General features: G+C 52.4%; 3 protein-coding genes across 15 annotated transcripts in view; 2 read left to right on the top strand and 1 right to left on the bottom strand.

Annotated features, from left to right (window-relative positions):
- AP3D1 (adaptor related protein complex 3 subunit delta 1) overlaps positions 1-8,120 on the top strand; it is a 40,972-nt gene extending 32,852 nt beyond the window's left edge. For 2 of the 3 annotated variants that reach the window (XM_019657320.1, XM_019657319.1), the window contains 5 exons: positions 45-133; positions 352-437; positions 1,118-1,239; positions 1,341-1,420; positions 6,863-8,120. In XM_019657320.1, coding sequence (XP_019512865.1) covers positions 45-133; positions 352-437; positions 1,118-1,239; positions 1,341-1,420; positions 6,863-6,958 — 473 coding nt within the window. In that variant the 3' untranslated portion in view covers positions 6,959-8,120. Of the gene's footprint in view, positions 1-44; positions 134-351; positions 438-1,117; positions 1,240-1,340; positions 1,421-6,811 lie in introns of all 3 variants that reach the window. The other variant, XM_019657318.1, reaches the window with a different exon arrangement.
- Positions 8,121-9,396: 1,276 nt separating this feature from the next.
- Positions 9,397-12,270, bottom strand: IZUMO4 (IZUMO family member 4). 6 transcript variants are annotated; one of them, XM_019657332.1, is made up of 10 exons: positions 11,905-12,270; positions 11,737-11,817; positions 11,584-11,655; positions 11,077-11,103; positions 10,910-10,985; positions 10,685-10,732; positions 10,589-10,603; positions 10,245-10,262; positions 10,014-10,028; positions 9,397-9,716 (listed from the first exon to the last, which is right to left on the bottom strand). In XM_019657332.1, exons 1-10 carry the CDS (start codon positions 12,116-12,118, stop codon positions 9,626-9,628), a joined length of 657 nt encoding a protein of 218 aa, XP_019512877.1. In that variant the 5' UTR covers positions 12,119-12,270; the 3' UTR covers positions 9,397-9,625. The 6 variants fall into 6 exon arrangements, with proteins under 6 accessions (XP_019512877.1, XP_019512875.1, XP_019512872.1 ...); XM_019657330.1 differs by lacking the exon at positions 11,737-11,817 and having other exon boundaries at positions 11,905-12,200; XM_019657327.1 differs by lacking the exon at positions 10,014-10,028 and having other exon boundaries at positions 11,905-12,191.
- A 97-nt stretch (positions 12,271-12,367) lies between these two features.
- Positions 12,368-24,867, top strand: part of MOB3A (MOB kinase activator 3A) — a 24,181-nt gene continuing 11,681 nt past the window's right edge. The window contains exon 1 of one of the 6 annotated variants that reach the window (XM_019657321.1): positions 12,368-12,752. The gene's annotated coding sequence lies outside the window, so the exon portion shown is untranslated. Of the gene's footprint in view, positions 12,753-17,493; positions 17,647-24,867 lie in introns of those variants that run through there. The other 5 variants (XM_019657323.1, XM_019657324.1, XM_019657325.1 and 2 more) reach the window with 5 other exon arrangements.

The raw sequence follows: 24,867 nt of genomic DNA, 5'->3' as shown, positions 1-24,867 counted from the left end.
GCACACCACCTCTCAGGCCCCGCTCTCTGTCCCACTCTCGCCAGGCATCTCCAACGAAGCCCAGTTTGTGTTCACCATTCAGAGCATCATCATGGCCCAGAAGCTCAAAGGGACCCTATCCTTCATCGCCAAGGTACACAGGGCCTGAGGCAGTGGTGGGGCCTGCAAGACCCTTCACGCCACCGCAAGTGCACCCAGAACCCGGGGACGGGCATCCTGAGGGCAAGTGAGGCCCTGGGTGGGAGCTTCTCCCACATCACCTGGATGCACCTGAGCTCGTCCCCACTCCTGCGCCCAAGTTCCAGGCCTGGCCCCTGCTCCCCACTCACCCTGCGCCCCTGCTCCCAGCAGAACGAGGAAGGGTCCACCCATGAGAAGCTGGACTTCAAGTTGCACTTCAGTTGCACCTCATACTTGATCACAACGCCATGCTACAGGTGCGCGAGCCTTCTCCCGCCTTCACCCCCTTGGTCCCGTGAGGCGGGCCCACCCTTTTTTCGTGCCGTGAGGCTCTCTGTGAAGTCACCTCAGAAAGTCGTCTGACCTAAGATGTGGAGTGAAAGGGCACAGTCGTTGGGCGACCAGCTTGTAGTTGGTGTAGGAAGTCCAGCTCCTCTGACATAGGCGGCTTGCGCCGTGTAATAAACACCACAGGGCTGGCAGCTCCAGCAGCAGACTCTGCTTCTCTCCCGGTGCTGGAGGCTAGAGTCCAAGATCAAGGTGCTGGCAGGGCTGGTTCCCACTGAGGCCTCTCTCCTTGGCATGTGGACGCCATCTTCTTCCTCTGTCCCTGTCCCTCTGTGTGTGTCTGTGTCCTGATCTCCTCTTAGAAAGGAACAGATCATGCTCACAGTCATATTGGATCAGGGCCCACCCTAGTGACTTCACGTTATCTTGATCACCCCTGTAAAGACCCTGTCCCCCAATACAGTCACATCCTGAGGTCCTGGGGATTTGGGCTTCAACATTGAAATTTTGGGGTTCAGCACATGACATTTTATAAGACCTTTGGAGACCTCCCAAGTCACAGGCACACAGGAGGGATCCCACCCCCTGGGGCTGGGGGCTTTACCTGCCTGTTGTCAGCGTCCCTTTCCTGCCTGTGTCCTTCCCACAGCGATGCCTTTGCCAAGCTGCTGGAGTCTGGGGACCTGAGCATGAGTTCAATCAAAGTTGATGGCATTAGTATGTCCTTCCAGAACCTTCTGGCAAAGATCTGTTTTCATCACCATTTTTCTGGTAAGGGATTTGGTGGGGCTGGCTAATGTCACACAACCTTTGTACCCATATGGCTCTGCCTGCGGGGCTGCACAGCCTTACCCCTACCTGGTCTGTTACAGTTGTGGAGCGAGTGGACGCCTGCGCCTCCCTGTATAGCCGCTCCATCCAGGGCCACCACGTCTGCCTCCTGGTGAAGAAGGTGAGCCTGCATGAAGGCAGCTTTCTCGCCCCTCACGCCACATCTGCTCCCTCCCCCATGGATTCTTCTGTGTAACATGTCTGAATTCAGTCTATTGGCTCTGCTAGGGCTGTGGGCCTGTGTTTGTGGAGATGATAGGCCTTGCGTTTTCTGTCTGGTTTTTTTCTCAGGGCATTCGTTTCCTCATGGCAGGAAGTGGGAGCTGTTGTCCCCTCCTGCGTTTTCTAGAAGACGTCATATGTAATTCGTGAATTTCTGAATTTCTTCCTTACACATTTTGCAGAATTCACCAGGGAAACCATCCAGGCCTGAAGGTTTCTTTGTTGAGAGGTTTTTATCTACAAGTTCACTTTCTTTAATAGTCATAGGATACTTGATTTCTCTGTTTCCTCTCAGGTGAGTGTTGGTAGTTTGTGGTCCGTTTCATCTGAGTTACCAAATGGATGTGGGCAGTCGTTTGTGGTTCTCTTGTCCAAGTGGTGTCCGAGCTGTGTCCCGAGTGGTCAGTAGCTATAGCCTTCCTTCATTCCTAATGCTGGCAGTTCATGTTCTCTCATTTTTCTTGGTTATCCTAGAGGTTTATGGATATTACTGACCTCTTCAAAGATCTTTTTAAAATCCAACTTAAAAAAAATAGTGTTTTGTTTTGTTGTTTTTTGAAGATTTTATTGGGGAATTGAGGAACGGGAAACAGTGTTGAAGAATTGGGAAAGAGGGGGGCCGGCCGAGTGGCGCGATAGTTAAGAACTGGCTTGGGATGCCAGAGGGCCCCAGTTCGGATCCCACATATAAGGGCCAGTGACACTGCCTTCTACAGCTAATATGCTGAAAAACAGCTCAACCTGGAGCTGGGCTGCTGTGAGTCGCCGGCGACGGCGTAGGCTGCAGCCTCTATGGCAGTGGGTTGCCATGGGCTACTGTATGTAGCCAGCAGCCAGCGTGCAGCGTGAGCGGCCAGCAGCCGCAGTGAGCGGCCATCCAGAAGCTGGCGACTGATCTGCCTCACCCGGGAAGAGCGCAATGATGGTGCCAACTTGGGCCGGTGAGGCGTCGTCCTCCACAACTAGACTGAAGAACAAAATGACAGCAACTTGTCTGTTCCCCTTTCCCCAATTCCCCAGCGCTATTCCCATCCCCCCAATTCCCCAATAAAAATCTTTAAAAAAAAAAAAAGAATTGGGGAAGAGGAACAGCCAAGTTGTTGTCCTTCAGTCTTAGTTGTGGAGGGCGCAGCTAGCTCAGCTCCAAGTCCAATCACCATCCGGCCACCTGAAGGCAGCTCGCGGCTGCTCAGCTCAAGGTGCCATATTCAGTCTTAGTTGTGGGTAGGCGTAGCCCACCATCCCATGGGGAAGCCGAACCGGCAACCTTGTTGCTAGGAGCACGTGCTCTCAACAGCTGAGCCATCCTGCCACCTGTTGGCAGCTCAGCTCAGGCGCAGCTCACTGGCCCATGTGGGAATCAAACCGACGATCCTGTTGCACAGAGCTCACTTAACCAAGTGAGCCACTTGGCTGGCCGCAAAATAGCAAGTTTTTTTGTTTTTAAAGATTTTATTGGGGAATTGGGGGAGGGGAACAGACAAGCCACTGTCCTCCTGCTCCTCAGTCTAGTTGTGGAGGACATTGCCTCACTGGACCATGTTGGTATCATCATTGCGCTCCTCCCAGATGAGGCAGTTCGGTCGCCAGTCGCTGGACAACAGCTCATGCTGGCTGCTGGCCGCTCACGGTAGCTTACAGGAGCCCACTGCAGCCCAGCTCTAGGTCGAGCTGTTCACCATCTCCGCTGCAAAGGGCACAGTGTCACTAGCCCTAATGTTGGATCCGAACTGGGGCCCTGCTGCTGAGAGCTGGCGTCCCAAGCCAACCCCCAACCAACGCACCACTCTGCCAACCCCAAAATAGTGTTTTTTAAATAAATGTCATCGAATTCTCCTTATCTCCTTCCTTCTGCCAGCCTTGGGTTTATTTTGCTCTTTCGTGAGTCTCTTCACGTGGAAGCTTAGACCTTTGCAAGGGGCCTTTCTTTGCTCATAAAGCATTTACTGCTATAAATTTCCCTCTAAGCACTGCTTTAGTTGTACCCTGTGTTTTATTTTCATTTCTATGCACTTCAAAACGTTGTCAAGACTTCCTTTGACACATGGCTATGAATTCTTAGTTGTTAGTTGTATGGACTACTAGGATCAGGGGTCTTGTGGCAAAATCAGTATGTGATGCCCCTCTTTATCCCGGAGAATTTTCTTTGCTCCGAGGTCCATTCTGTCTGATGTCAGTATAGTCACTTCCACTTTCTCTTCATTAGCCCTTACATGGGATGTCTTTTTACTTTGAGCCTCTCTTTATCATCATATTTGAATGAATTCTTTGGAGACCCCATAAAGTTTGGGTCATTCTGCCAACCTGTCCTCCGACTGGTATGTAGACTGTTCGCATTTAAAGTATTGCTATTGTTGGGCCGGCCGAGTGGCACATTGGTTGGGAGTTGGCTTGGGACGCCAGCCTCTGAGCATCAGGGCCCCGGTTCGGATCCCACATGTGGGCTGGTGGCACTGTGCCCTCTGCAACTGAGATGGTGAACAGCTCGACCTGGAGCTGGGCAGCCGTGAGTCGCCGGCATCAGCATAGGCTGCAGCCCCTGCTGCAGTAGGCTGCCGTGAGCTACCATGAGTGGCTGGCAGCCAGTGTGAGTGGCCGGCAGCCGGCGTGGGCTGCCATGAGCTGCCGTGGGCCACCATGAGTGACCATCCAGTGGCTGGCGAGCGGCAGCCTCACCAGGAAGAGCGCAGTGATAGTGCCAACATGGGCCAGTGGGGCGATGCCCTCCACAACTAGACTGAAGAACAAGGGGACAGCAGCTTGTCTGTTCCCCTTCCCCGATTCCCCAGTGCTGATCCCTTCCCCTAATTCCCAAAAAAAATCTTTTAAAAAAAGTTAATGTATAAAGTATTGCTATTGTGTTTGGATTTCAGTCTCCCATTTTATTTGTTTTCTGTTTATTCCTTCTATTTTTCATTCCTCTTCCCTTTTCCTGCCTTTTGGCTTCTGTGACTATTTCGTTTCCGGTTTTATGTATCTGTTGTGTTTTGGACGTCATCTCTGTTTGTTGTGTGATACTCTAGGGATCACAGCCTACACACTTAGCCCGTCATGGCCAACTTGAAGCTGATTTATCACCTCTTCAGGTAGACCACGGATACCTCACTGCCCTATTGGTCCCTTGACCCTCTCTTGTGTGAGCAGTTGTCCTACATATTGCATTTGTGGGCGTCAAAGACACCATCACAGCACATTGCACTTCTGTTTTCAACCTTCAAACAAATTTCAGAGAACTCAGGAGGAAAGTGGTCTATGTGTTTGCCCACGTTTACCATGTCTGTTGCTCTTTCATTCCTAATGTTCCCCATCTTCCTTCTCGCTCAGTCCCTTCTGTTTGAAGAACTTTCTTCAGCAGTTCTTTTAGAACACATCTGTTGTCTAGGAGTTCTTAGTTGTCTTTCACCTGGCTTTTTTTAAAAGATTTTATTGGGGAATTGGGGGAGGGGAACAGCATTGGGGAATGGGGAAGAGGAACAGACAAGCTGCTGTCCTTCTTGTTCTTCAGTCTAGTTGTGGAGGACGTCGCTTCACTGGCCCAAGTTGGTATTATCATTATGCTCTTCCCGGGTGAGGCTGATTGGTCGCTGGCCACTGGACGGCCGCTCACGGTGGTTCTTGGCAGCTCACGCCGGCTGCCTGCCGCTCATGCTGGCTGCCGGCCACTCACAGTAGCTTACGGCAGCCTACTGCAGCCCTGCTGCAGCCTACACCATCACCAGCAACTCACGACAGCCCAGCTCCAGGTTGAGCTGTTGTTCACCATCTTAGCTATAGAGGGCGCAGCGTCACTGGCCCTAATGTGGGATCCGAACCAGGGACCTGCTGCTCAGAGCTGGTGTCCCAAGCCAACTTCTAACGAACGCGCCACTCTGCCAGCCCCTCACCTGGCTATTCTTCATCTCAATATTCCTCAAGGCTTCTTTCGCTGTATATACAATTCTGGTCTTTTCTCTTGGTCAATGCTCCTTGACTTATAGTGAATGGGGTTACATCCTAGAAAACCCATCGTAAGTTGAAAATATTGCAAATGAGAAATGCATTCAGTACAACTAACTTGCCAAACACCAGAGCTTAGCCTGGCCGACCTTAAAAGTGTACCGAACACAAGATCCAGAAAACGCTGCAACACAGGATTTACCCTCGTGATTACGGGGACAGGACCAGGCTTCACGTCATAGCCGGGAAGTCCACACTCCTGCACCTTTATTTATTATTTTTATAGGGATTGCAGCTTTTTCTCTGGCTGTTTTCAAGATTTTTTTGTTTTGTTCCAATTTTCAGCAGTTAATGTGTCTGGGAATTGGCTTCTTTGGGTTTATCTGTTTGGAGTCTGCTGGAACTTTGTGAATCTGTGCATTTACGTTTGTTGCAAAATTTGGGGAGTTTCGGCTATTATTAACTACTCATTCAGCACTGCAGTCTTACCTCCTTTGGGGGTTTTGTGACCTGAACCCACAGCTTCTGCTGCCATTCCTCAGGTCTCTGGGGCACTGTTCCCACCCTCACCCCGGGCCCCTGTGCTGTCTGCTCAGACTGGATTGTCTGTTAATGGGCTGTCAAGTTCACTGACTCTTCTTTGTCATGTTCATTCTGCTGTTGAGTCGGTCCAGTGAGTTTTTTATTTTGCTTACCATATGTTTAGGTGTAACATTTCCATTTGGTTCTTCATGCCTTCCATTTCTTGGCTGAGATGCTGTTTTCTCTTTGTGTCAGAGTGTTGTGATAGCTTGTTGGAGATTCTCATGACAGCTGCTTTATACCTGTCAGATCTACCTGATGTCTGCCTCATTGTGGCGTGGGTGCTTACCGATTCTCTTTTCCAGTGAGCTGAGGTCCCCCTGGTCTTTGTGCTGAGTAATTTCAGACTATATCTTAGACATTTTGACTAATGAGACTCCGGACCTTGTTTAAATCCTGTGGGAAATGTCATTACATAGGCTGTAGCTGCAGGATGTCTGGTTCCAACGTCCATCAGTTTTCATAGCCTTTGTCCCACCATGCTTGGTGTTCTCAGCGTCAGGTATGCTGGCTTGTTAGGGCGAACTCGGTTCATGAACAGCTTTAAGGTCACTTTCCCCCAGCTCCTCCTGGAACCGTCCAGGTGAGGTTCCCAGCTAGAACACGGGGCTTGGTCATCACCCCACTCTGCCGAACTCTTCTCCGGCACTTCCGGGTTTGGTCGTGGGCCTGGGCCACCCAGGCCACTGCTGCAGGCCTCCATCCAGGCTTCATAGCTCCTTGTGGGAGATGTGCACATGCTTGTGCCATCTACCTGGGACCTCTCCTGTAGGACTGCGAGTAGCTGTGGGGCTGCAGCATTCCCAGCGGTTTCCCTTTCCAGGGTGAGAAGTCCATGTCGGTCGACGGCAAGTGCAGTGACTCCACGCTGCTCAGCAACCTGCTGGAGGAGGTGAAGGCGACGCTGGCCAAGTGCTAATTGTCGTCGGCGAGACCGCGATGGAGAAATATGTTCCAAGTGCTAGGTTTCTCCTGTCGCATGTACTTATTCAGCCCCACGTTAATCTAAGGCTGCCATATCACCGATTAGACATTGAGGTCATGTGTTCATTGATTTCTGCTGTCATCTCTTTTACTTTGACTCTTCCCACTGTCTTTGGGGAGAAATCCCTTTTTAGTCCCCAAACCAGCAGTGGCTCCTATAGCTGGGGCTGACTGCATGCCAGCCACAGGGGCTGCCCAAGGAGCCAGCGTGACCACTGGCCAGGCCAGGACCTGGTGGGCTCTGAGTGCGGGGCAGTCAGCGGATGGGTGGGTGGGAGGGGTAGCATCCTGTTTTTGTGAAGTCATTCAGTTTCACAAGTCCCCAAGTACCCTGCCCGGTGGCACCTGGGGAGTGAAGAATGGGCCGACTGCTCACCACAGTGACATTGATATTGCCCTTCACTCCTCACAGTTGCGGGTCAGGTCCTCTCTCCCCAGTACACATGGTGGGAAAAGGGTCATGCAGGCTGCTATCCATTGCATTCTGTGTCCCACTGCCTTGTTCATGTGCCAGGAGGAAAATGGTGGCAGACACCAAAGGTGGGGATCCAGCTGGGTTCCCTGACAGAACAGGGACTTGACCTTGTTTTCATTGTTTCCTGTTCAGTAGAATATGTCTTTGTTGGCCTTGTTAGGGGCAACTAGTAGAGTGCTACGATTCCAGGTTCCCTACTCTTGTCACTGAATGCTCCACAGAGTTTGTCCCACATTGTGCCCACAGCTGCCAGGAGGGCCTAGTCCTCGGCCCCATGGCCCCGGTGGTGAAGCACGTGTGTGCTAGGGAGGCTGGGCCCCTTTTAATGCACCTCACAGGCAGGGCAAGGGGACCCTGGCCCACCCCAGTGAGATGCAACTTTCCTCAGATATGATGGTCCTTGATGACGTTTTAATTTTCCTTTTGATGAAAACTGTCACTTTAGCATGTAATCTATTGCAGAATCCTGTGCAGTGATTCTAGAATCTCAAAATTGTATGATGTGGTATATAAGAATTTATTTGAAGTCAACATTCCCATGTAAAGGAGAGAGAGACATTACCACGCTGCTGTCATGATTTTGTGTCAAGATGATCAATAAACTTGCAAAGCATACATTTACCTACTGGGTCTCCCGCCCATGGCAGTGTGCACCCTGGTTGGGGTCATCACTCCACAGTGGGGAAGGGAGTGGTCATCGCACAGCCAGCATTTTTATATAGTCCCCAAGCTGCTCAGGGTCTGATGGGGGCTGTGGGGCACCCAGGCGAAGGTCACAGTGTGCTGGGAGCCCTGCCCTTTTTACCCCATGCACCTCCATCCCCTTGGGAGATCACATGATCCCCCATGTGCTATCCAGGCCCTTGGGCTCAGAGTAATGGGGTCCACTGACAACACACGGTGGCCATCACCCTCCCTGCCTTTCCTGGGACCCCATTGATGAGGGGGAGTAGTGGGAGCAGATGTTGGAAGGGAGGCTCTGTTGGTATTGCATTAATTCATGTTTGTGCCTTCCTGAGGCTGTGTAGACAGGGATAATTCCAGCTGAGTCAGGCTGGATAAGTGGACAGAGACCAAACCACCCAGCGCTTGAATCCCAGAGTGTGGGATGGCGAGGAGTGAGCACAGACCAGCCCCACTGTAAACCCCAGCTTGAGGCGCCCTGATGAGGAGAAAGGCCACCTCCAGTCAGCATTCGCCATGAGGCTCTTTCCAGCTACTCTTTAGGAAAAGGTGCATCCTGCAGTGGTGCCAGCGCCACAGGGGCTGGAAAAGGACAAGGCAGCAGGAATAGCAGTGACCGGGATTCTGGTGATCTGCCAGCCCTGCTCCCAGCATGTGGCCCTCAGAAGGGCGCTTGTTGAAGACATCTTGTGACTGCCATGGAGAATCTACCAGGAATGTCACCACTGCTTTAACCCCTGCCAAGTTTCCTTGACCTAAACACAAATGCTCCTGTGAAAATGGTGGCCAGCATTCTGTCAGGGAAACAGCAGAGAGTCATGCAGGGTCCCTGGGCTCAGGACAGGCACCTCCGGGGAATGCTTGCTTCTGAGCCTCCCTCCCTCCTGAACAGCTGCCCAGCCCCGACCAAGCTCCTCTGGGGCAGCCTCCTTCAGAACCCACATGGAGTGTTTGCAGAAAGCAGCAGTGCAGTCAGGTTCCTTGGGCTGAGATTCAGCCCCACGTGACCTGGTGATCTGAACCCCATGACACAGGCCAGCCCTGGTTTTCACCAGACAGCACTCTGGTTTTGAGTCATAGGAAGAACCCACTCGCTCCCAAGCTCATTTCTAGGTGAGCCTGTCCAGGTACGCTTAGGCAGATCCCCTGGACCTGCTATCTGACCCGGCATCCCGTGTGGTTCTCCCCACCACCACAGGGACTGCTTCATGATGAGAAGTGTCAAGGACATTTAATCATCCATTCAGTAGCTCTGTGATCTGGCCTGGCATCTGCTATATACAAACCCATTTCCCTTCCCCTCCTCCCAGCTCTGCCCAGGCTCTGATGGGGTGGGGGGACCCCAGGGAGCAGCAGGCTGCTCCACAGGGTCAGGCTGGGACAGCCCAGCTGAGTCCTGGCCCCACATCGAGGCTGGAGCACGTCCAATGGGCTGGGTGGCCATCAGTGCTGCATCAGGCACTCAGACGCATCTTCCAGGGTCAGGTTTGCCAAGAGTGGGGGCTCTAGACATGTGAAGCTTGGTGATATCAGGCTGTGGGAAGACAGACACCTCAGTAGTTCCTCTCCCCTTCTGGCCTCCCCCAACTGGTGGGTCTTTGCTGGTGACCTGGGTCTCTCCTCCCAGTGGGGGCATGTAACAAGGTTGCACACAGACCCTCAAAGCTGAACTGGGAGGCCTTGCCTGTTTTCTAGTCCCCACCCAGTACTCCACTGACTGGGGCTGCAAAAGTGTGTGGGTGGGTCTGCTGCTTCTGAAGTCCCACTCGCCCTGCTCCACCCCCCACCCCACCCCCAAGTTCCTGCAGCCTCTTCCCTCTGGGTGACTTACAAGGCTGGAGTGGTTCTGTGCATCCAGGTGGCAAGGAGAATGACATGTTTATTCATGAAGTGATCACATGGATGTTACACAGGTGATGTCTGGCATGTCCCAGGTGCAGAGAGAGCCCTACCTGGCTGTGCCCAACCTATCCAACACCCCATCCATCTGACCCCACACTATCCCATTCTTATCCCCCACCCAGGCCAGGGCTTTGAAGAAGATGGGCCAAGGGGGCCTTACCTCATGTTGGTGTCCTGTCTGAAAGACATGATCAGGCCCTGGTTAGCCCCGAGTTTGGGGCTGAGGCTGTGTCTGTGACCCCCAGACCCTTTCACTATGGCCCACACATCTAGGGGGGCCCTCCTAGGTTCTTACCACAGACCTGCCACCCACTCGGGTAAGGGATAAGACCAGACTTCATGGGGACCCTTTAACCAGGATGATGTACCCCCTTGTGCCAGCTGAGACCCTAGAGGGAGGAAAGGGCTGGGGCCCTGAGCACCTCCTGATGGCCGACCCCTCACATACTCACCCTACTGCCTCTGATAAAACTCACGTTGGGTTTGGGGAGGCAGGGAACTTACTTGTGCCAATTAGTTCTACAATGACAGTGGGTTTAGAGTCAGGAGCCAAGTGGCCTCAGTCTGGGTCCCCTCTCAGAGCAGGGCTGCCTGACTCACATGTAAAGGAGGAGGCCCTGCACAGCTGTCTCCCACTGTGCTGATGATCTGCAGGGACATGGGGCGTGGAGGTGGTGTCACAGGGTCACAGGGCCAGCCGGGTCCACCCCACCCTACCCAGGTGATAAGAGGCCAGAGAGGAGGCACAAGAGGGGCCCTTTGGGGAGAGGCTTGGACCCCATGAACAGCAGGGCCCTCAGCATAGCTGCCACGCCTGAGCCCTACTCGCAATTGTAGCCAAAGCAGACGACATGTGAGTCCGTGCAGTTGATGCATGAGATGGTCTCATACTGGAAGATGCCTGAAACACGAGAAGTGGCTACTGGCTCCCCTCCTCCAGGGCCCCACGCTGCCGCCCTTGCACCCCACAGCGTGGACAAAGGCTCACTCACCACAGTGACGCTGACAGTCGATGCGGCCTGTGTGAGAACAAGAGCACGGAGTGCGCCTTCTTAGCAGGCCCTGCCTGTCCCCAACTCCAGCCCACCTTCTCTGGTCTGTCCAAGGCTCAGGTTTTGTCCATCAGCCCCTTAGTGTGGCCCCTAGCCTGGGATGGAGTTACCACGGGGCTGGGTGGCAGCAATACTCACCGGTGCCTCCAGGAACCGGTTGGGGGAGGTGGCAGGGAGGGAGGGGTGGGATTTATCCTCCAAAGGGTCCTGCTGGTGCCCATGAGATGAAAGGGTCCCTCCCTAGGGGATCTGCTCTGCTCCTGGCTTTCTGACCTGTCCGTGCCAGCTGCAGGCTCTGAGTTCTAACGCCCAGCTGCACTGACACACTATCCACATCACTCCAGCCCCAACCACACCCTGGACCGGCACCCCAGCCTCTATGGGAACTCTGAAATACTCTCGTGGCCCTGAGCAGCACCCTCCCTTCCCTAGTCTTTATTGACTCACTTTCAATGATGGCATTCTGGATGAGTTGCACCTGCTCTCGGAAAGTGGCTCGAAGCTCGTTGGGGAAATACCCTAATGGGAGAAGGCAGGAGGAGAAGGTCAGGCTCAGGCGGTGGGAGAGGCGTGTCCTGGAATCGGTGGGCCGCCTCTTACCCGGGAAATACATCTTTCCCTGGTACAGCTGATCCATCTTCTGGTATACAGCGTTCGCCACTTGGTCCAGCTTCTCCCGGGCTGGGGGCAGGAAGAGGAGGCGGGTGAGCTGCCGGGACGGAGTCGGGCTGGACCAGGGGCGCGCTGGGGCGGGACCCCTGCACTCACTGATCTCCGCGGGGATGGCTAAGTGCAGCTCCTTCATCGTGTCCTGGCTCCAATCGGTGAGCAACGAGCCCGACACAGGGATGTCGCCCACCCACCAAGACTTGAGGTTCACGTGATGGCGGTAGAAGGAGAATTTCTCCGAGAAGTTGCGGTGGCAATGCAGGCAGCCGCGGGCCAATGCCGCGGTCAGGCCCAGACACAGAAGCAGCGCCATGGCCCGCCCCCGCCCGCCGCCGGCCAACCAACGGCGACCCCCCGCGCCACGCCCCTCCGCCGCACACCAACCAACGGCGCCCTCCGGATCCTGGCCGCGTCCCCATACCTCCCCCGGCGCATGCCCCAGCCCCAGCAACGGACAACTGATGAAGCCTGTTCCGCCTCCGGGTCCCGCCCACGAGCCTCCCCTCCAACCCCCGCGTCTGCAACCCCCAGCTCGGCCCCGCTCTCAGGCCGCGCCCCACGCATGCGCCCACACCGGTGCAAGCTTGTTCTGGGTCGTCTCATGCTCGAGGCCCGCCCCTCAACCTAAGCACGGCGGAAGGTCCTGACCCGCGAGCACCAGCCAATGGCGTTACCGCCAGTCTTCGATTGCCAGGCAACGTAAAGCGCAGTAACCGGGTCCGCCCCCTCTCGGTCTAGACGTCCGCCCCCGGCTCCCCTTCCGGGAATGACTCGGTCTGTGGCGAAAGTAGATCCGGCGAGGCGGGCGTGTTCGGCGAGGGCCGTGTGCGGTGTTCCTCCGCGGCAGGCGGTGCGGCCGGGGCTAACTGGTGGCGAGGTCCGGAGCAGGAGACTGGCAACAGAGGACGGAGGCGACTGCGGCCTGGCCGGTCGGCGTGAGGCGACAGGTGGGTCCTCAGATGGGTGAATACGGGCGATGGAAATTATAGTCCCTCAGGAGAGGCGAAGGCGGGCTGCGGCGAGGGAGCTGTAATGGGCTTTCAGTCGATTTCTTGTACAAATGTCACTTTGGGGTAAACCAACTGACTATCGCCGGGACCCTGCTTCCTGGTTTGGATCAAGACCGCAGGATTTCAGGGCTCTCGAACCACGGGGAGTGGCTTTTTTAAAGTGCGCCTCTTGCTTCCTGTCTTCGGGCACTGAGCACTGGGCAAGGGCTGTGCGCGAGGCGCTGGCGGTGTCAGCACTGCCCACTGCGGGGACTTCACAGCGCCGTCCCTGCATTTGCCTGGAGGGCTGGCATTTGTTTTCAATGACCATGTATTTTATAAAATGTTATTGAAAGGGGAAGGGGAGTGGTTGGAAAATACAGAAAGTCACAAAGCAGAAAGTAAATCATGGGCGACCTACCACCCAGAGAGCCACTGTTAACTTTGGGGTAAGATTCTTCCGGTCTTTTTGTTTATTATTTTTATAGAGGTTAATTGGCACACAATGAACTGCACATTTTGAAAGCATACTGTCTAGTAAATTTTGAATGTGATGCACATACACTTTGGTGTATTTCACAGCCCAGGGGCCTGCCTGCACTATCTGGTTTTGGACCTGCTTCTGTTACACATGGCCTGCAGGCAGCCGCTTCCTTATTCCTCTGTCCACCTAACATATAGGGGACCCTTATCAGCCCAGTTTACAGATTCTGTGCTGAGTGGTGCCACGGGTCCGCCTCTGGGCAACGCCCGGCCAAGCCCCAGCGCCCCTCCCCACTAGCTGACATCTTAAGGACTGATTTTCTTTCCCTCACCTGTTTGCGGTATCCTGTCAGGGTCTGTTATCAGAACTCATTAGATGAGAGTACTGAGTATGGAGTGAGAACACAGCAAGTGGAAGACCTGGCTGCCCTGCCCCCCTGCCTGCAACCCAGGGGGTACCCAGCTTCCTTTCTCCCTCTGGGAAAGCCCCCTTTGTTTCTTCACCCTGGAACCTACTCTGATGAGGTCTCCCCTCCCTGGGGTCAGAATCCAGCACCCACCTCAGACAGCATCTGTTCCATTGCACCTGTCTTCCAATAGATGGGTTTTTCCCCTCTTTTAAAAGCCTCTGGTCAGATGGGTAGACTTGTTGGGGTTATCACTTTGTGAGAGGTGTAAATGTCTAATCACTGTGTCGTTTTGTACACCTGAAACTACGTAATAAAAAATAATAATTTTAAAAAACCCTCTCTGGAGCTGAGCTGTCCAGGGCAGCAGTTACCAGCCACGCATGGCTAGTGAGCCCTTGAAACATGGCTGGTCTAAATTAGGATGTGCTGTGTGTGCAAAGTGTACAACAGGTCATGGAGATTAGTGTGTTCACAAAAGGCAAAATATCTCCTTAGTGTTTTCTCTATTGAGATGGTGTCTTGCTGCTTTTGGATTAAATGGAAAACATTAGAATATTAATTTCAGATGTTTCTTTTCTTACTTTGCAATGGGGCTACTGGAAAATTCGAAATTCCGCATGGGGCGCACGTTGTATTTCTAGTGCCTTCCATGGTGTCTATTCTTTCCACAAATGTATATCCAGCTCCTGCTTTCATAGGCTTTGGCATTTTCTGCTTCCTGTTTGTGGCTTTACTAATTTCTTAAATGAGGTGAGCTACTCAAAAGATTTAGCCAAATGCTTGGTGTGTTGTGATGAGTGATTCAGTGTTAGCTATAATTGTTTTAAATAGACTACTTTTTAGAGCAGTTTTAGGCTTGTGGCATAGTTAAGGGGAAGGGACAGAGATTTTCCAGTACCCCCTGCCCTCATATATGCACAGCCTCCCACGTCCACTACCAGAGCAGGACGTTTGTTACAAGGATGAACCTACACTGACTGACAAGGTTGACATCAGGGTTCATTCACTGTTGGTGTTGTACATTCTATGGATGAGGGCAAATGTATAATGACATGTGTCCACTATTACAGCGTCATACAGAGTAGTTTCGCTGCCCTAAAATTCCTCTGTGTTCCACCCATTCATCCCTCCTCCCCACCAAACCCCGATCCTTTCACTGTCTACCTCTTTCTGCTTTTTCCAGAATGTCCTGGAGTTGGAATCACAGTGTGTCGCCCTGTCAGACTGGCTTCTTTTCCTTAGTCATCGGTATTTAGTGGTGTCTTTTTATGGCTAATAGCTTCCTTTTTATTGGAACCTCCCTAAAGGAGAGACTGTGTCTTTATCATCTTTGCATCTCCTTCAAAGCCAAGCACAGTGTTCTCCTTGTGGCATATGCCTCAAGTAACTGTGACCAGCTGAAGTCTAAGTGGCCTGCCCCCCTCTTCCTCTCTCTCCCCCTTCTCTCCCTCCCTCTCTCCCCCCTCCCTCCCTTCCTTTCTCTCCCCCTCTCTTCCGCTCTCTTCCTCTCGCTCCCTGTCTCCCTCCCTCTCTCCCCCCTCCCTTTCCCCACTCCATCCCTCCCTGCCCTCTCCTTCTCTCTCCCCTCTTCCCCCCCATCTCTGCAGAAGCAAAATCGGTCATTTCAGCCCCTGAGGGGTTCACAGAAGTACCAGTTCAGTTCCTGAACTTTTTAGACGATTTATATTCAAACAGGTGTAGGGCAAACACTTTGGCCGTGCTCCTAAGTTCCTGGGAAAGTCAGCCATTAATCATTCTTCAGAAGCTGTTCTCACATCCCCAGAGCCTTGTAAAATGGAAGTTTAACAGAATTCCCCAGCACCCGCTGGGAACTTGGGTTTTTACTCTGAGAAGTTCCAGACGTGCCCCAGCTGTTGAGCCCTGTTCCTGATTTCCTGGAATCCCAAAGTTCAGATTGCTTAAGCAGAAGCGGGGAATCTGACTTAAGAAACTGCATTCTGGGAAGGACAGGGTCACTCTTGCTGCCTGAGTCCCAAGTAACACATTGGGCGGGGCCAGGCCATTGTCTGAGGGCAGCCTCAGGGGCACTGTGGGGTGCTGAGCAGCATCCCTGGCCCCACCCACTTGATGCCAGTCAGTGACATCCACAGATATCCCCAGACATCGCCCAGTGTCCTCTGGGGGCATGACCACCAAGGTGAGACCCACAATTGTAGCTGACTTGCTGGGAGCTCTTACAGCACCCAGGAGAGACTATGACCCTTGAATGGAAGGACCTGGCTCGTGGTGGACGGCTCAGAGCTGTGACTCCTTTCCCCATCGTTCCCCTCCTCTGAGGTCAGTGCACAGTCAAGTTCACATCCAGGATCCTGATGTCAAAAGGAAGCATGAACAGCCAGCAAGGGGCGAGTGTGTGCATGGAGTTCAGGGGTGTTGTTTCATGTGTCCTGACACAAGGGCCTCTGGTCAGTCAAGATGTGGTGGCATCTTCTGAAACCTTGGGCCGAGTCCTCAGAAGGAGGAGCCTTAGCTCAGAAGTGGACACAAGGACCCATGACCGCTCACATTCCCAGGCGACATGGTTTTGTGAAACAGTATATCTGGTTTTGTCCTGTGGAAAACTGAGGCAGAGGGAGGAGCTCTGTATCAGGTGCAGGATCCTCATGCTGGTCTGTGCACACCCCATGCCCCCTCTGTTTTTCTGGAGCAGACACAGAGGGTTAGGGACCCCAATTCAGGTCCCAGCCTACCTCCGTTTGCTGTGGGCTCTCTGCTTGCAGGCCCTGGGTGGGTCCCTCCTGCCTCTCCCGGCTGCTGGTGACTTACTAGCAGCCCTCGGTGTCCCTGGACTTGTTGACGCATCACCCATGTCTGCCTCCGTCGTCACACAATCATCTTCTCTGTGTATGTGTATCCAAATCTCCACCTTCTTTTAAAGACGTGTCATTGCATTAGGGCCACCCCACTCCAGTGTGACCTCACCTTAACTAATTACACCTGCAAAGACCCCACTTCCAAACAAGGTCCCATTCACAGGACTTGAACTTTTTTTCTTTTTTTTTTTAGCTGAGCCACCCTGCCACCTGTTGGCAGCTCAGCTGCAGCTCAGCTTGGGCCAGGCATCGAACTGCTATTATTCAGAGCTCACACTCTTGAGCGAGCTCTTAACTAACTGAGCCACTCGGCTGGCCCTGAACATATCTTTTTGGGGGACATGATTCAACCTGTAATGGGATGGGGAGTGACTGCTGATGGGCACAGTGTCCTTTGGAGTGATGGGAATGCCCTGGAATTAGAGGGAATGGTTGCACACTCTGATTTTCCTAAAAACCACCAACATGTGTAGTTTAAAAGGGAGGAATTTACAGGATGTAAATTGTATCTCAGTTGGGCTGGAATCTATGGGGCCCCTCAATAGCACCTGGCCTGGAGTGGCCCCCACAAACCTTACTACCTGCCTGCATGCAATACAAGTTGGAGAACCTCACCGAGGAAACCAAGATGTGAATGCAAAACACCAACAAAACGCAAACAACCGTCCCCCTCCCTGTGCGGGGGTGGGGGTGGGGGGTGAGGCCAGAGCTGCCTTAGCAGTGAGTGTCCCGCAGGGTGGGGCCTTTCCCTCCAGCCCCATCCCCACCAGGTCTGGAGCAGTGTCAGCCACAAAGGCAGATGTGGTGGCACCGGAAGGAAGTGGTGATGGGCCGGGCCACTGCACCTCTCTGGGAGGGTCAGGAGAGGCAGTTGCTCAGAGGAACTGTGTTTTGATTTGGTTTCAGGGGGGAAAAAAAGGGGAGGTGGGTGTGTGTTGGCTCAGCGGAATTTTGTCATCTTACCTTGTGTCACTCTTGAAGCTTCTAAGTGCCGTGTACATCTTGTCTGACTGGGAGCTAGGAGAGCCCTTAGCCCTGAATTCTGAGACGCTTGTCCCACCCTTCCCCGCGCCAGTGCCCTTGGAGGTGTTCTAAAAAGAGCGAGGAGAAAGGCTCCCTGGAGAGGTAACAGGATGTGGTGGGCAGCAATGGGGGTCAGCATCCAGCCACCCCTGGGCCACACAGGCCTGTGTATATGTGTGTGTGTGTGTGTGTGTGTGTGTGTGTGTGTGTGTGTGTGTGTGTGTGTGTTTCTGATAGAAAGTTGTTTGGCTTTGACGGAAACTGACCATCCAGGAAGGTTTCCAGCAAATCATTGCTTCCACTTAAAAAAGACCCTCCCACCTTCTGTGAAGAGTCAGAAAGGTGAGTAGCAGTCTTGCAAGCCCCTTCCACTGCCCTGCCCGGTCTTGCAGAACCTTCTGGGCAATGTTCTTAGGTAGATGTGGACAAAGACAAGGTGGCCTGCCTAGAGGCTGTGGGGCTCCGCCTTCTCCTCCTATCTGCGCAGGTTATATGTCTCCAGGTGACGTTGTCAAGAGGTTCAACTCCCAACCATCACCTGAGAGGCCCCATTAATAAATAGAAGGTAGCAACGGGGCAGTTAGGTACAGATTTGTTTGTGTTGGGGTTCCCATCAAGTGGAAGGTTTGCTGCAGGATAAACAGGAACCTGGAATAGAGGCAGTTGTGAGGCCCTGTGGCACAGGGCCAGCCCCCCTCAGCTAGATGACAGTCTAGCACTCTGCTTCATCTTGCCAAGGAGGGCTGCCCTTGCCCTATGTGGAGGAGCGTTTGGAGGCTGAAATAAGACCAAGCATGAGAAAGCAGAAAGATCCTGGCTTTTCTGAGCAGCTCAGTTTGCATATTCATCACCTGGGCAGGTGCAAGGGTTGCTTGGGCAGTTAGCAGTTACAGGTGGTGCCTGCATCTCCACCCGGCTGGTCCGATAGGTTGGGCACACATGCCCGTGGCATGGAGGGGTCCTGGGCTGCCCAGCCCTGGGGGCCTCAGCCAGTCTCAGAGACAAGAGTCAGGAGGTGGCCTCTTAATTGGAGCTTCCTGGGGCGTAGGGCTGGGCCCCATCTGGCCCTTCTATGGTGGGAGAGAAGCGGGCAGGTGGGTGTTTATGGCTGCATCTGCCCTCCGTCCCTTTCCCTTCTTGGAGGCTCTACCTTCCACCCTCCAGGTCCCAGGCACCTGGGGCCATACCACCCACAAAACCAGAGGGTCGCTGGTCCGGACTCTGCTATCATTGCAGAGGTGCCCAATGGGGGAGAACCCAGCCCGGAGGGCTCTTGGCCCTGGATTTGGGATAAAACGTGTAGAAGCTGGAATAATGGAGAGGTGGTGAGTTATGGCAGCACGATGCCCGAGAGAAAGAACCACGGCTTCACTCATAGGACCCTGGGTTCCAGCTCAGTAAGGCTTCCCATCTACCAGCTGCATGGCCTGAAATACTGACTTAGTCATCCTGAACTAGTTAGTACTGAGTCATTATCCTCTAACCCAGAGGCTCTCACCTGGGGCAGAGATGCCCCCAGGGGACACTGGGCAATTCTGTGGTCATCACCACAGGAGATGCTCCTGGCATAAAGTGGGTGGGGCCAGGGATGCTCTTTAACACCCCCACAGTGCCCAGGATAACACCCTTACAGTGAGTGACCCAGCCCTGATGTCAGCAGTGCTGAGGGGAGACCCTATTGGGGCCTCATCTTCCCCATCTGTAAAGTGGGGATAACGTTTTCCTCCCAGAGTCACTGTGGAGTGCCTAGCTGGGTGTTAACCAAGGTGGCAGGAAGTGACAGTGGGGGCCAGGGCCCCAGGGCTGGCTTTGGGGAAGGAAGTGAAGGCACATCTGGTCTGGTTGTGGGCACTGGGTCCTTCTTGCTCCAGAGCACAGGTTGCCTCATGCGGTGTCACTCACGCTGGGGCAAGTCATTCACTGCACCTTTGTTTTGTGTAGTTGTGTTACATTTCACAGCAGACAGCCATTTTGCAGTGGTGCTTGCCTTGGTTTGAGCTAGAGGGAGCATCTTTAGTTCTTGAGGTTCCTGGGACTGAGGCTCAGCTAACAGTTGCTCTGCTTGTCCCCCTACTTTAAAAAAATAACAGCCTGAGGCGGCTGTTGGTTAGAGCACAGTGCTCATAACACCAAGGTTGCCAGTTTGATCCCCACGTGGGCCACTGAGCTGCGCCCTCCACAACTAGATTGAAACAACTACTTGACTTGGAGCTGATGAGTCCTGGAAAAACACACTGTTCCGCAATAAAAAAATAATAATAATAACAGCTTTATTAGATATCAGTCACGTACTCTACACTCTACCCACTGAAAGTACCCAATGCACTGGCATCTGGTACATTCACAGTGCTGTGCAGCCACCACCCGTATCCAGTTCCAGAACATTCCATCAACCTAAAGGAAGTCCCATCCCCATCTGTAGCCACCCCCACCACCTCCCCAGCCTTGACAACCACTAACCCACTTCCTGTCTGTGGATGTGCCTGTTTGGACACTTCACATAAATGGAATCACACACTGTGTGGCCTTGTGTGTCTGGCTTCTCTCATGAGCACCATGTGTTCAAGGTCCATCCACGTGGTGAGTTTCAGTGCTTCCCTCCTTTTCACAGCCAAGTGACACTCCTGTGTGTGGATGGACCACACTGTGTGTGTCCATCACCTGTTATCGGACACTCGGGCGCCCCCCGCTTCAGTGATGATTATGAATCCTGCTGCTGTGGATGTTCGTGTACAGGTTTTGTGTGGACATGTGTTGTCATTTCTCTTGGGTAGACAGCTAGGAGTGAGTTGCTAGGTCAGATGGTAACTGTTTGCGTAACTGCCGGGCCATTTCCCACAGCGCTGCCCCATTTCACATCCCCACCAGCCGGGCACGAGCATTCTCATTTCTCCCTGTCCTCACCAGCACCACTGATTGTCCTTTTTGACCCCAGCCGTCCTCATATATGTTTGGGGGGTTCCTCCCATTTGTACTGGGGTTACTCCCATCCTTCTGGCCCTTTTGTCTTTGCTTGTCTCTTCTGTCCCTGTGCTCAGCTTCTGGGTTTTACATGGTTTGGGCTGCATGAAAGTGCAGCTCTGCCTGATTTCACCAATTGTGTGAAATGACCTAAACCAAGATGTCTTCCCCACCACTGTCCCCTGCCCTCATCCCCCGGCACTGGGACACTGGGGCCGGGTCACTGTATGGGGGCTGAAGGAACATCCTGGGCAGTGGGATGCTGAGCAGCATCCCTGGCCTCAGCCTCTTGATATCAGGAGTACCCCCAGTCACGACAACCACAGAGGTCCCCAGACACTGCCCAGCATCCCCTGGGGGCAGGATCACCCAGCTGAGAACACTAAGTTAGGCATTTTGTAATATATATGTAGTCTCTGGGATTAAACCAAAGGCTTCCAGAAGACAGAGGTTGGCCTTTTACTGTAAAGTCTTTGTCAAGCACATAAGGACTGTGCTGGCAGATTGCTGTGTCCCCTCTGACCCCGGCAGTGGGAGAGACTTTTGTTGGCTGCAGTGCTAGGGGAATCTCTGGAAAGTCGGGACCCAGGAGTCCTCCACCCTTGTAGACACTCTTCTTCCTGCACCCAGAGATGGGAAGGGCTGAGCCGGAAGGGAACTCTGGGCTCCAGGAGGTGGCAGAGTCACACTCAGCTCTCCCTAAACACTCGCTGAAATCATCAGTGCCCTTGGGCTATTTTGTCCTCAGAGTTACTCTGCCTTAGCCCCGAGGACATGGTATATATGTACTGGCCCCCTTGGAGTCAGGCCCAGGAAGGACTGGACTTGATGCTGGCCTAGGGCCGCACTGCACCAAGCTGAGTGCCATGTTCTGAGGGACACGTTGCCCTCTGGCAGAGCCCAGACTCGGTGCCTCACTGTCCATGGGTGCCATCCTGGGCCCTGGGGATTGAGTAGTGTCCCTACAGAGATGTGAGGTCCGTTTCAGACACAGGTCATCTAGAACATTCTGATAATAAAGTTGGGCTGTTCAAAGCCCCTCAGTAGTCATTTGCTGCATGGTATGCTGGGTCTGGAGGGCAGGCTACAGGTCACAGCAAGGAACTCCCATTGTTGACGAAAGGACGTCCAAACCTGTAGAAGAACCTTGTAAGAATTTATAAGAGTTTATTTGAGCCAAACTGAGGACATGCCCAGAAGCAAGGTCTCAAATGATTGAGGAAATGCCAGAGAATGGTGGTTTGCAGAAAGGTTACATGAAACCACTGGTGGGAGGTGAAGGGAATTAAGGAGAAAACAAAGCAGGAAATCTCTAGGATTAGATAGAAAGTAAAATGGGGAGACACGGGTGGGTATAGGATAGGTCAGGACAGTTGACATTAACAGCACGTAGAGATGGTATGTGGGTGACAGGATGACAGTGAGGGTGATTACACCTGTAAGGGGTCTGGCATTTCAAGGTGTGTTATCCTAGGTGCATAAGCACTTCAACGGGGCTCCCTTAAGGTAGAGGCTGACCTTTGCTAAGGAAGCCTTAGTCCTAGGGCATGAGTGTCCACCACAACCTGCACAGGGACGAATTTGTGATCAGACCGTCCCATGTGGTTACTCTCAGTCACTCGAGCTTGTCAGGCCTGCCATGTGGCCCCCGAGCTTGTCAGGTCTACCCTGTTGCCCCTTTTTTGTTCACACCGAAATTTAAGCAAAGCGAAAGGGGGCTGGGAACTCACTAGAGTGTTGTCAACGGCAATTTACTCCCACGGGGCGCACATCGCAGCCAGCTCTGCGGTGCACAGGCCCTGCTCCCACTTCCTCTCTTCTGCACTTCCCCTTCTGCGGCTTCTCCCTGGTGAAGTCCCCAGAGACCCCCACCCTGCCAGTACTCCCCTCTGTCCCCACCACGTGCACACTCCCAGAGAACCAGGGGACTATGGCCAGCCAGCACCATCATAGTAGCAAAATGATGCTGCCGATGGGGATGCCGCGGTGACTGCGGCCTGAGTGTATTTTTTCATCCGTCCTCTGAGATGGAGCTTGTTACTCTCCCCATGTAACAGAGGAGAAGGTGGAGTGGGGGGCATATGGGGGCATCACAGCAGGGGGATGTGCCAGCATCAGGGCCTCGCCTGCAGAAACCAGCAGGCATCCGGCATGTTCCCATGTAGGCGCAGACAAGACTCGGACAAGCTCTGCAGGCTTCTGGTCTGAGAATGTGAAGGCAGCTTTTGCAGGTGTTAACCAGGGATGACATTTTCCTGCAGGTCGTGGGACTCTTGGTGTCACCCTGGCTATGCTGCCCTCTCAGACCACCGGTGCTCTGATAATAAACGTTTCTTCTATGACCCCCCCCAAAAAAAAACTCTGCAGGCTTCTTAGATGGTGTCCTGGGGTGAATAGTGTTCTCCCCAAAATTCACGTCTACCCGCTGGAAATGGGGTCTTTGCAGATGTCATCAAGATGGTAAAATGAGGTCCCACTGGATTAAGGCGGGCCGCAATCCAGTGACAAGGTTTGGACACAGGGAAGAACAGAAGCAACAGGAATTTCTTCCCCGCCAGCTGCCCTGGAGGGTGTTGGCAGGGCTGGTCCCTTCCTAGGTTCCAGGGGAGTGTCTGTTCCAGGCCTCATCCAGCTCCAATGGTGCTGGCAATCCCTGGCATCCCTTGGCCTGTGGACATATCACCCCATCTCTGCCTCCATCATCGCATGGCCATCTCCCTGTATGTCTGTGTCTTCTCTTTTTTTTTTTTTTTTGGCATTTTATACCTTTTGTATTTATTTATTGTTTTTATTTGGAAGATATAAATTTCTAAATTATCAGAAGAATAAATAAAAATTGAGAAATGTACGGGGTAAGACTAGAAAATATAGACCAGCAAAACAAATGGGCCCATAATCTCACCCCCAGAAGTGACCACTGCTCATGACTTGATGAGCATCATCTAGATTTTATATAAAAATATGATTTCTTATAAACTTTGGATTACATTGTTTTTGCAACATGCTATTTGTTTTTTTAAGCAATATGTCATTATTATTTTATCCATAATGATAAATTGTCATTTGGAGCATTAAAAAAATCCTAAACATTAAAATTTTTGTTTTTGTGTTGTGAAGGTAAAAAATAAAAAGGAAGTGATCACCATAAGTCCAGCAACCACCTGACACCATACCACGTTATCACAATATCATTGACTATATCCCTTACGCTGTACAATCCCTGTGACTTGTTTTATACCTGGAGATTTGAACCTCTTATTCACCTTTGCCTTTTCCCCGCTTTTTAATTTTTCAATTACAGTTGACATTCAATATTATTTTATGTTAATTTCAGGTGTACAGCACAGTGGTTAGACATTCGTATAATTTAAGAAATGATCTCCCTGACTAGCCTAGTACCCACCTGGCACTATACATAATTATAACCATATTATTGACGATATTCCCTGTGCTTTACTTTTCATCCCTATGGCTATTTTGTTTTTAAACACTTTTTTTTTTTAATTGAGGAATTGGGGGAGGAGAACAGTGTTGGGGAATCGGGGAAGGGGAACCAGACAAGCTGCTGTCCTTTTTTTTGTTCTTCAGTCTAGTTGTGGAGGACGTTGCTTCACTGGCCCGTGTTGGTATTGTGATCATTGCACTCTTCCCGGGTGAAGCAGATTGATCACTGGCCACTGGTCGACCGCTCACGATGGCTCTTCGCAGCTCTTGCTGGCTGCCGGCCGCTCATGTCAGCTGCCAGCCACTCATGGTAGCTTACGGCAGCCCACTGCAGCTTCACTGCAGCCTGCGCCATCGCAGGCGACTCACAGCAGCCCAGCTCCAGGTCAAGCTGTTGTTCACCATCTTAGCTGTAGAGCCAGTACACTGTAGCTTAGGGCCAGTGTCACTGGCCCACATGTGGGATCCAAACTGGGGCTGTGCTGTTCAGAGCTGGCATCCCAAGCCAACTCTTAACTAATGCGCCACTTGGCCGGCCCTCTATGGCTATTTTGTAACTACCAATTTATACTTCTTACTCCCTTCATCTTTTACGCCTTGCCCCCAGCCCCCTCCCATCTATCACCGCAATAAATCTAGTATCCATCTGACACCATACATAGTTATAATATTATTGACTATATTACTTATGCTATATCTTACATCCCCATGATTACTGTGTGACAACCAATTTGTACTTCTTTTTTTTTTTTAATTGGAAATCTTTTATTTTATTTTGATCTGAGATGAGTCTCTTGTAAACAGCATATGCATGGGTCCTATTTTCTTATCCACTCAGCCACTCTACATCTTTTGATTGGAGCATTTAATCCATTCACATTTAAAGTGATTATTGATAGGTGCATATTTATTGCCATT

This window comes from Hipposideros armiger, unplaced genomic scaffold (genome assembly GCF_001890085.2).
Source record: "Hipposideros armiger isolate ML-2016 unplaced genomic scaffold, ASM189008v1 scaffold_275, whole genome shotgun sequence".
Classification (NCBI taxonomy): domain Eukaryota; kingdom Metazoa; phylum Chordata; class Mammalia; order Chiroptera; family Hipposideridae; genus Hipposideros; species Hipposideros armiger.
The sequence above is the reverse complement of the archived record's forward strand: the minus strand, read 5'-3'. Positions and strand labels throughout refer to the sequence as shown.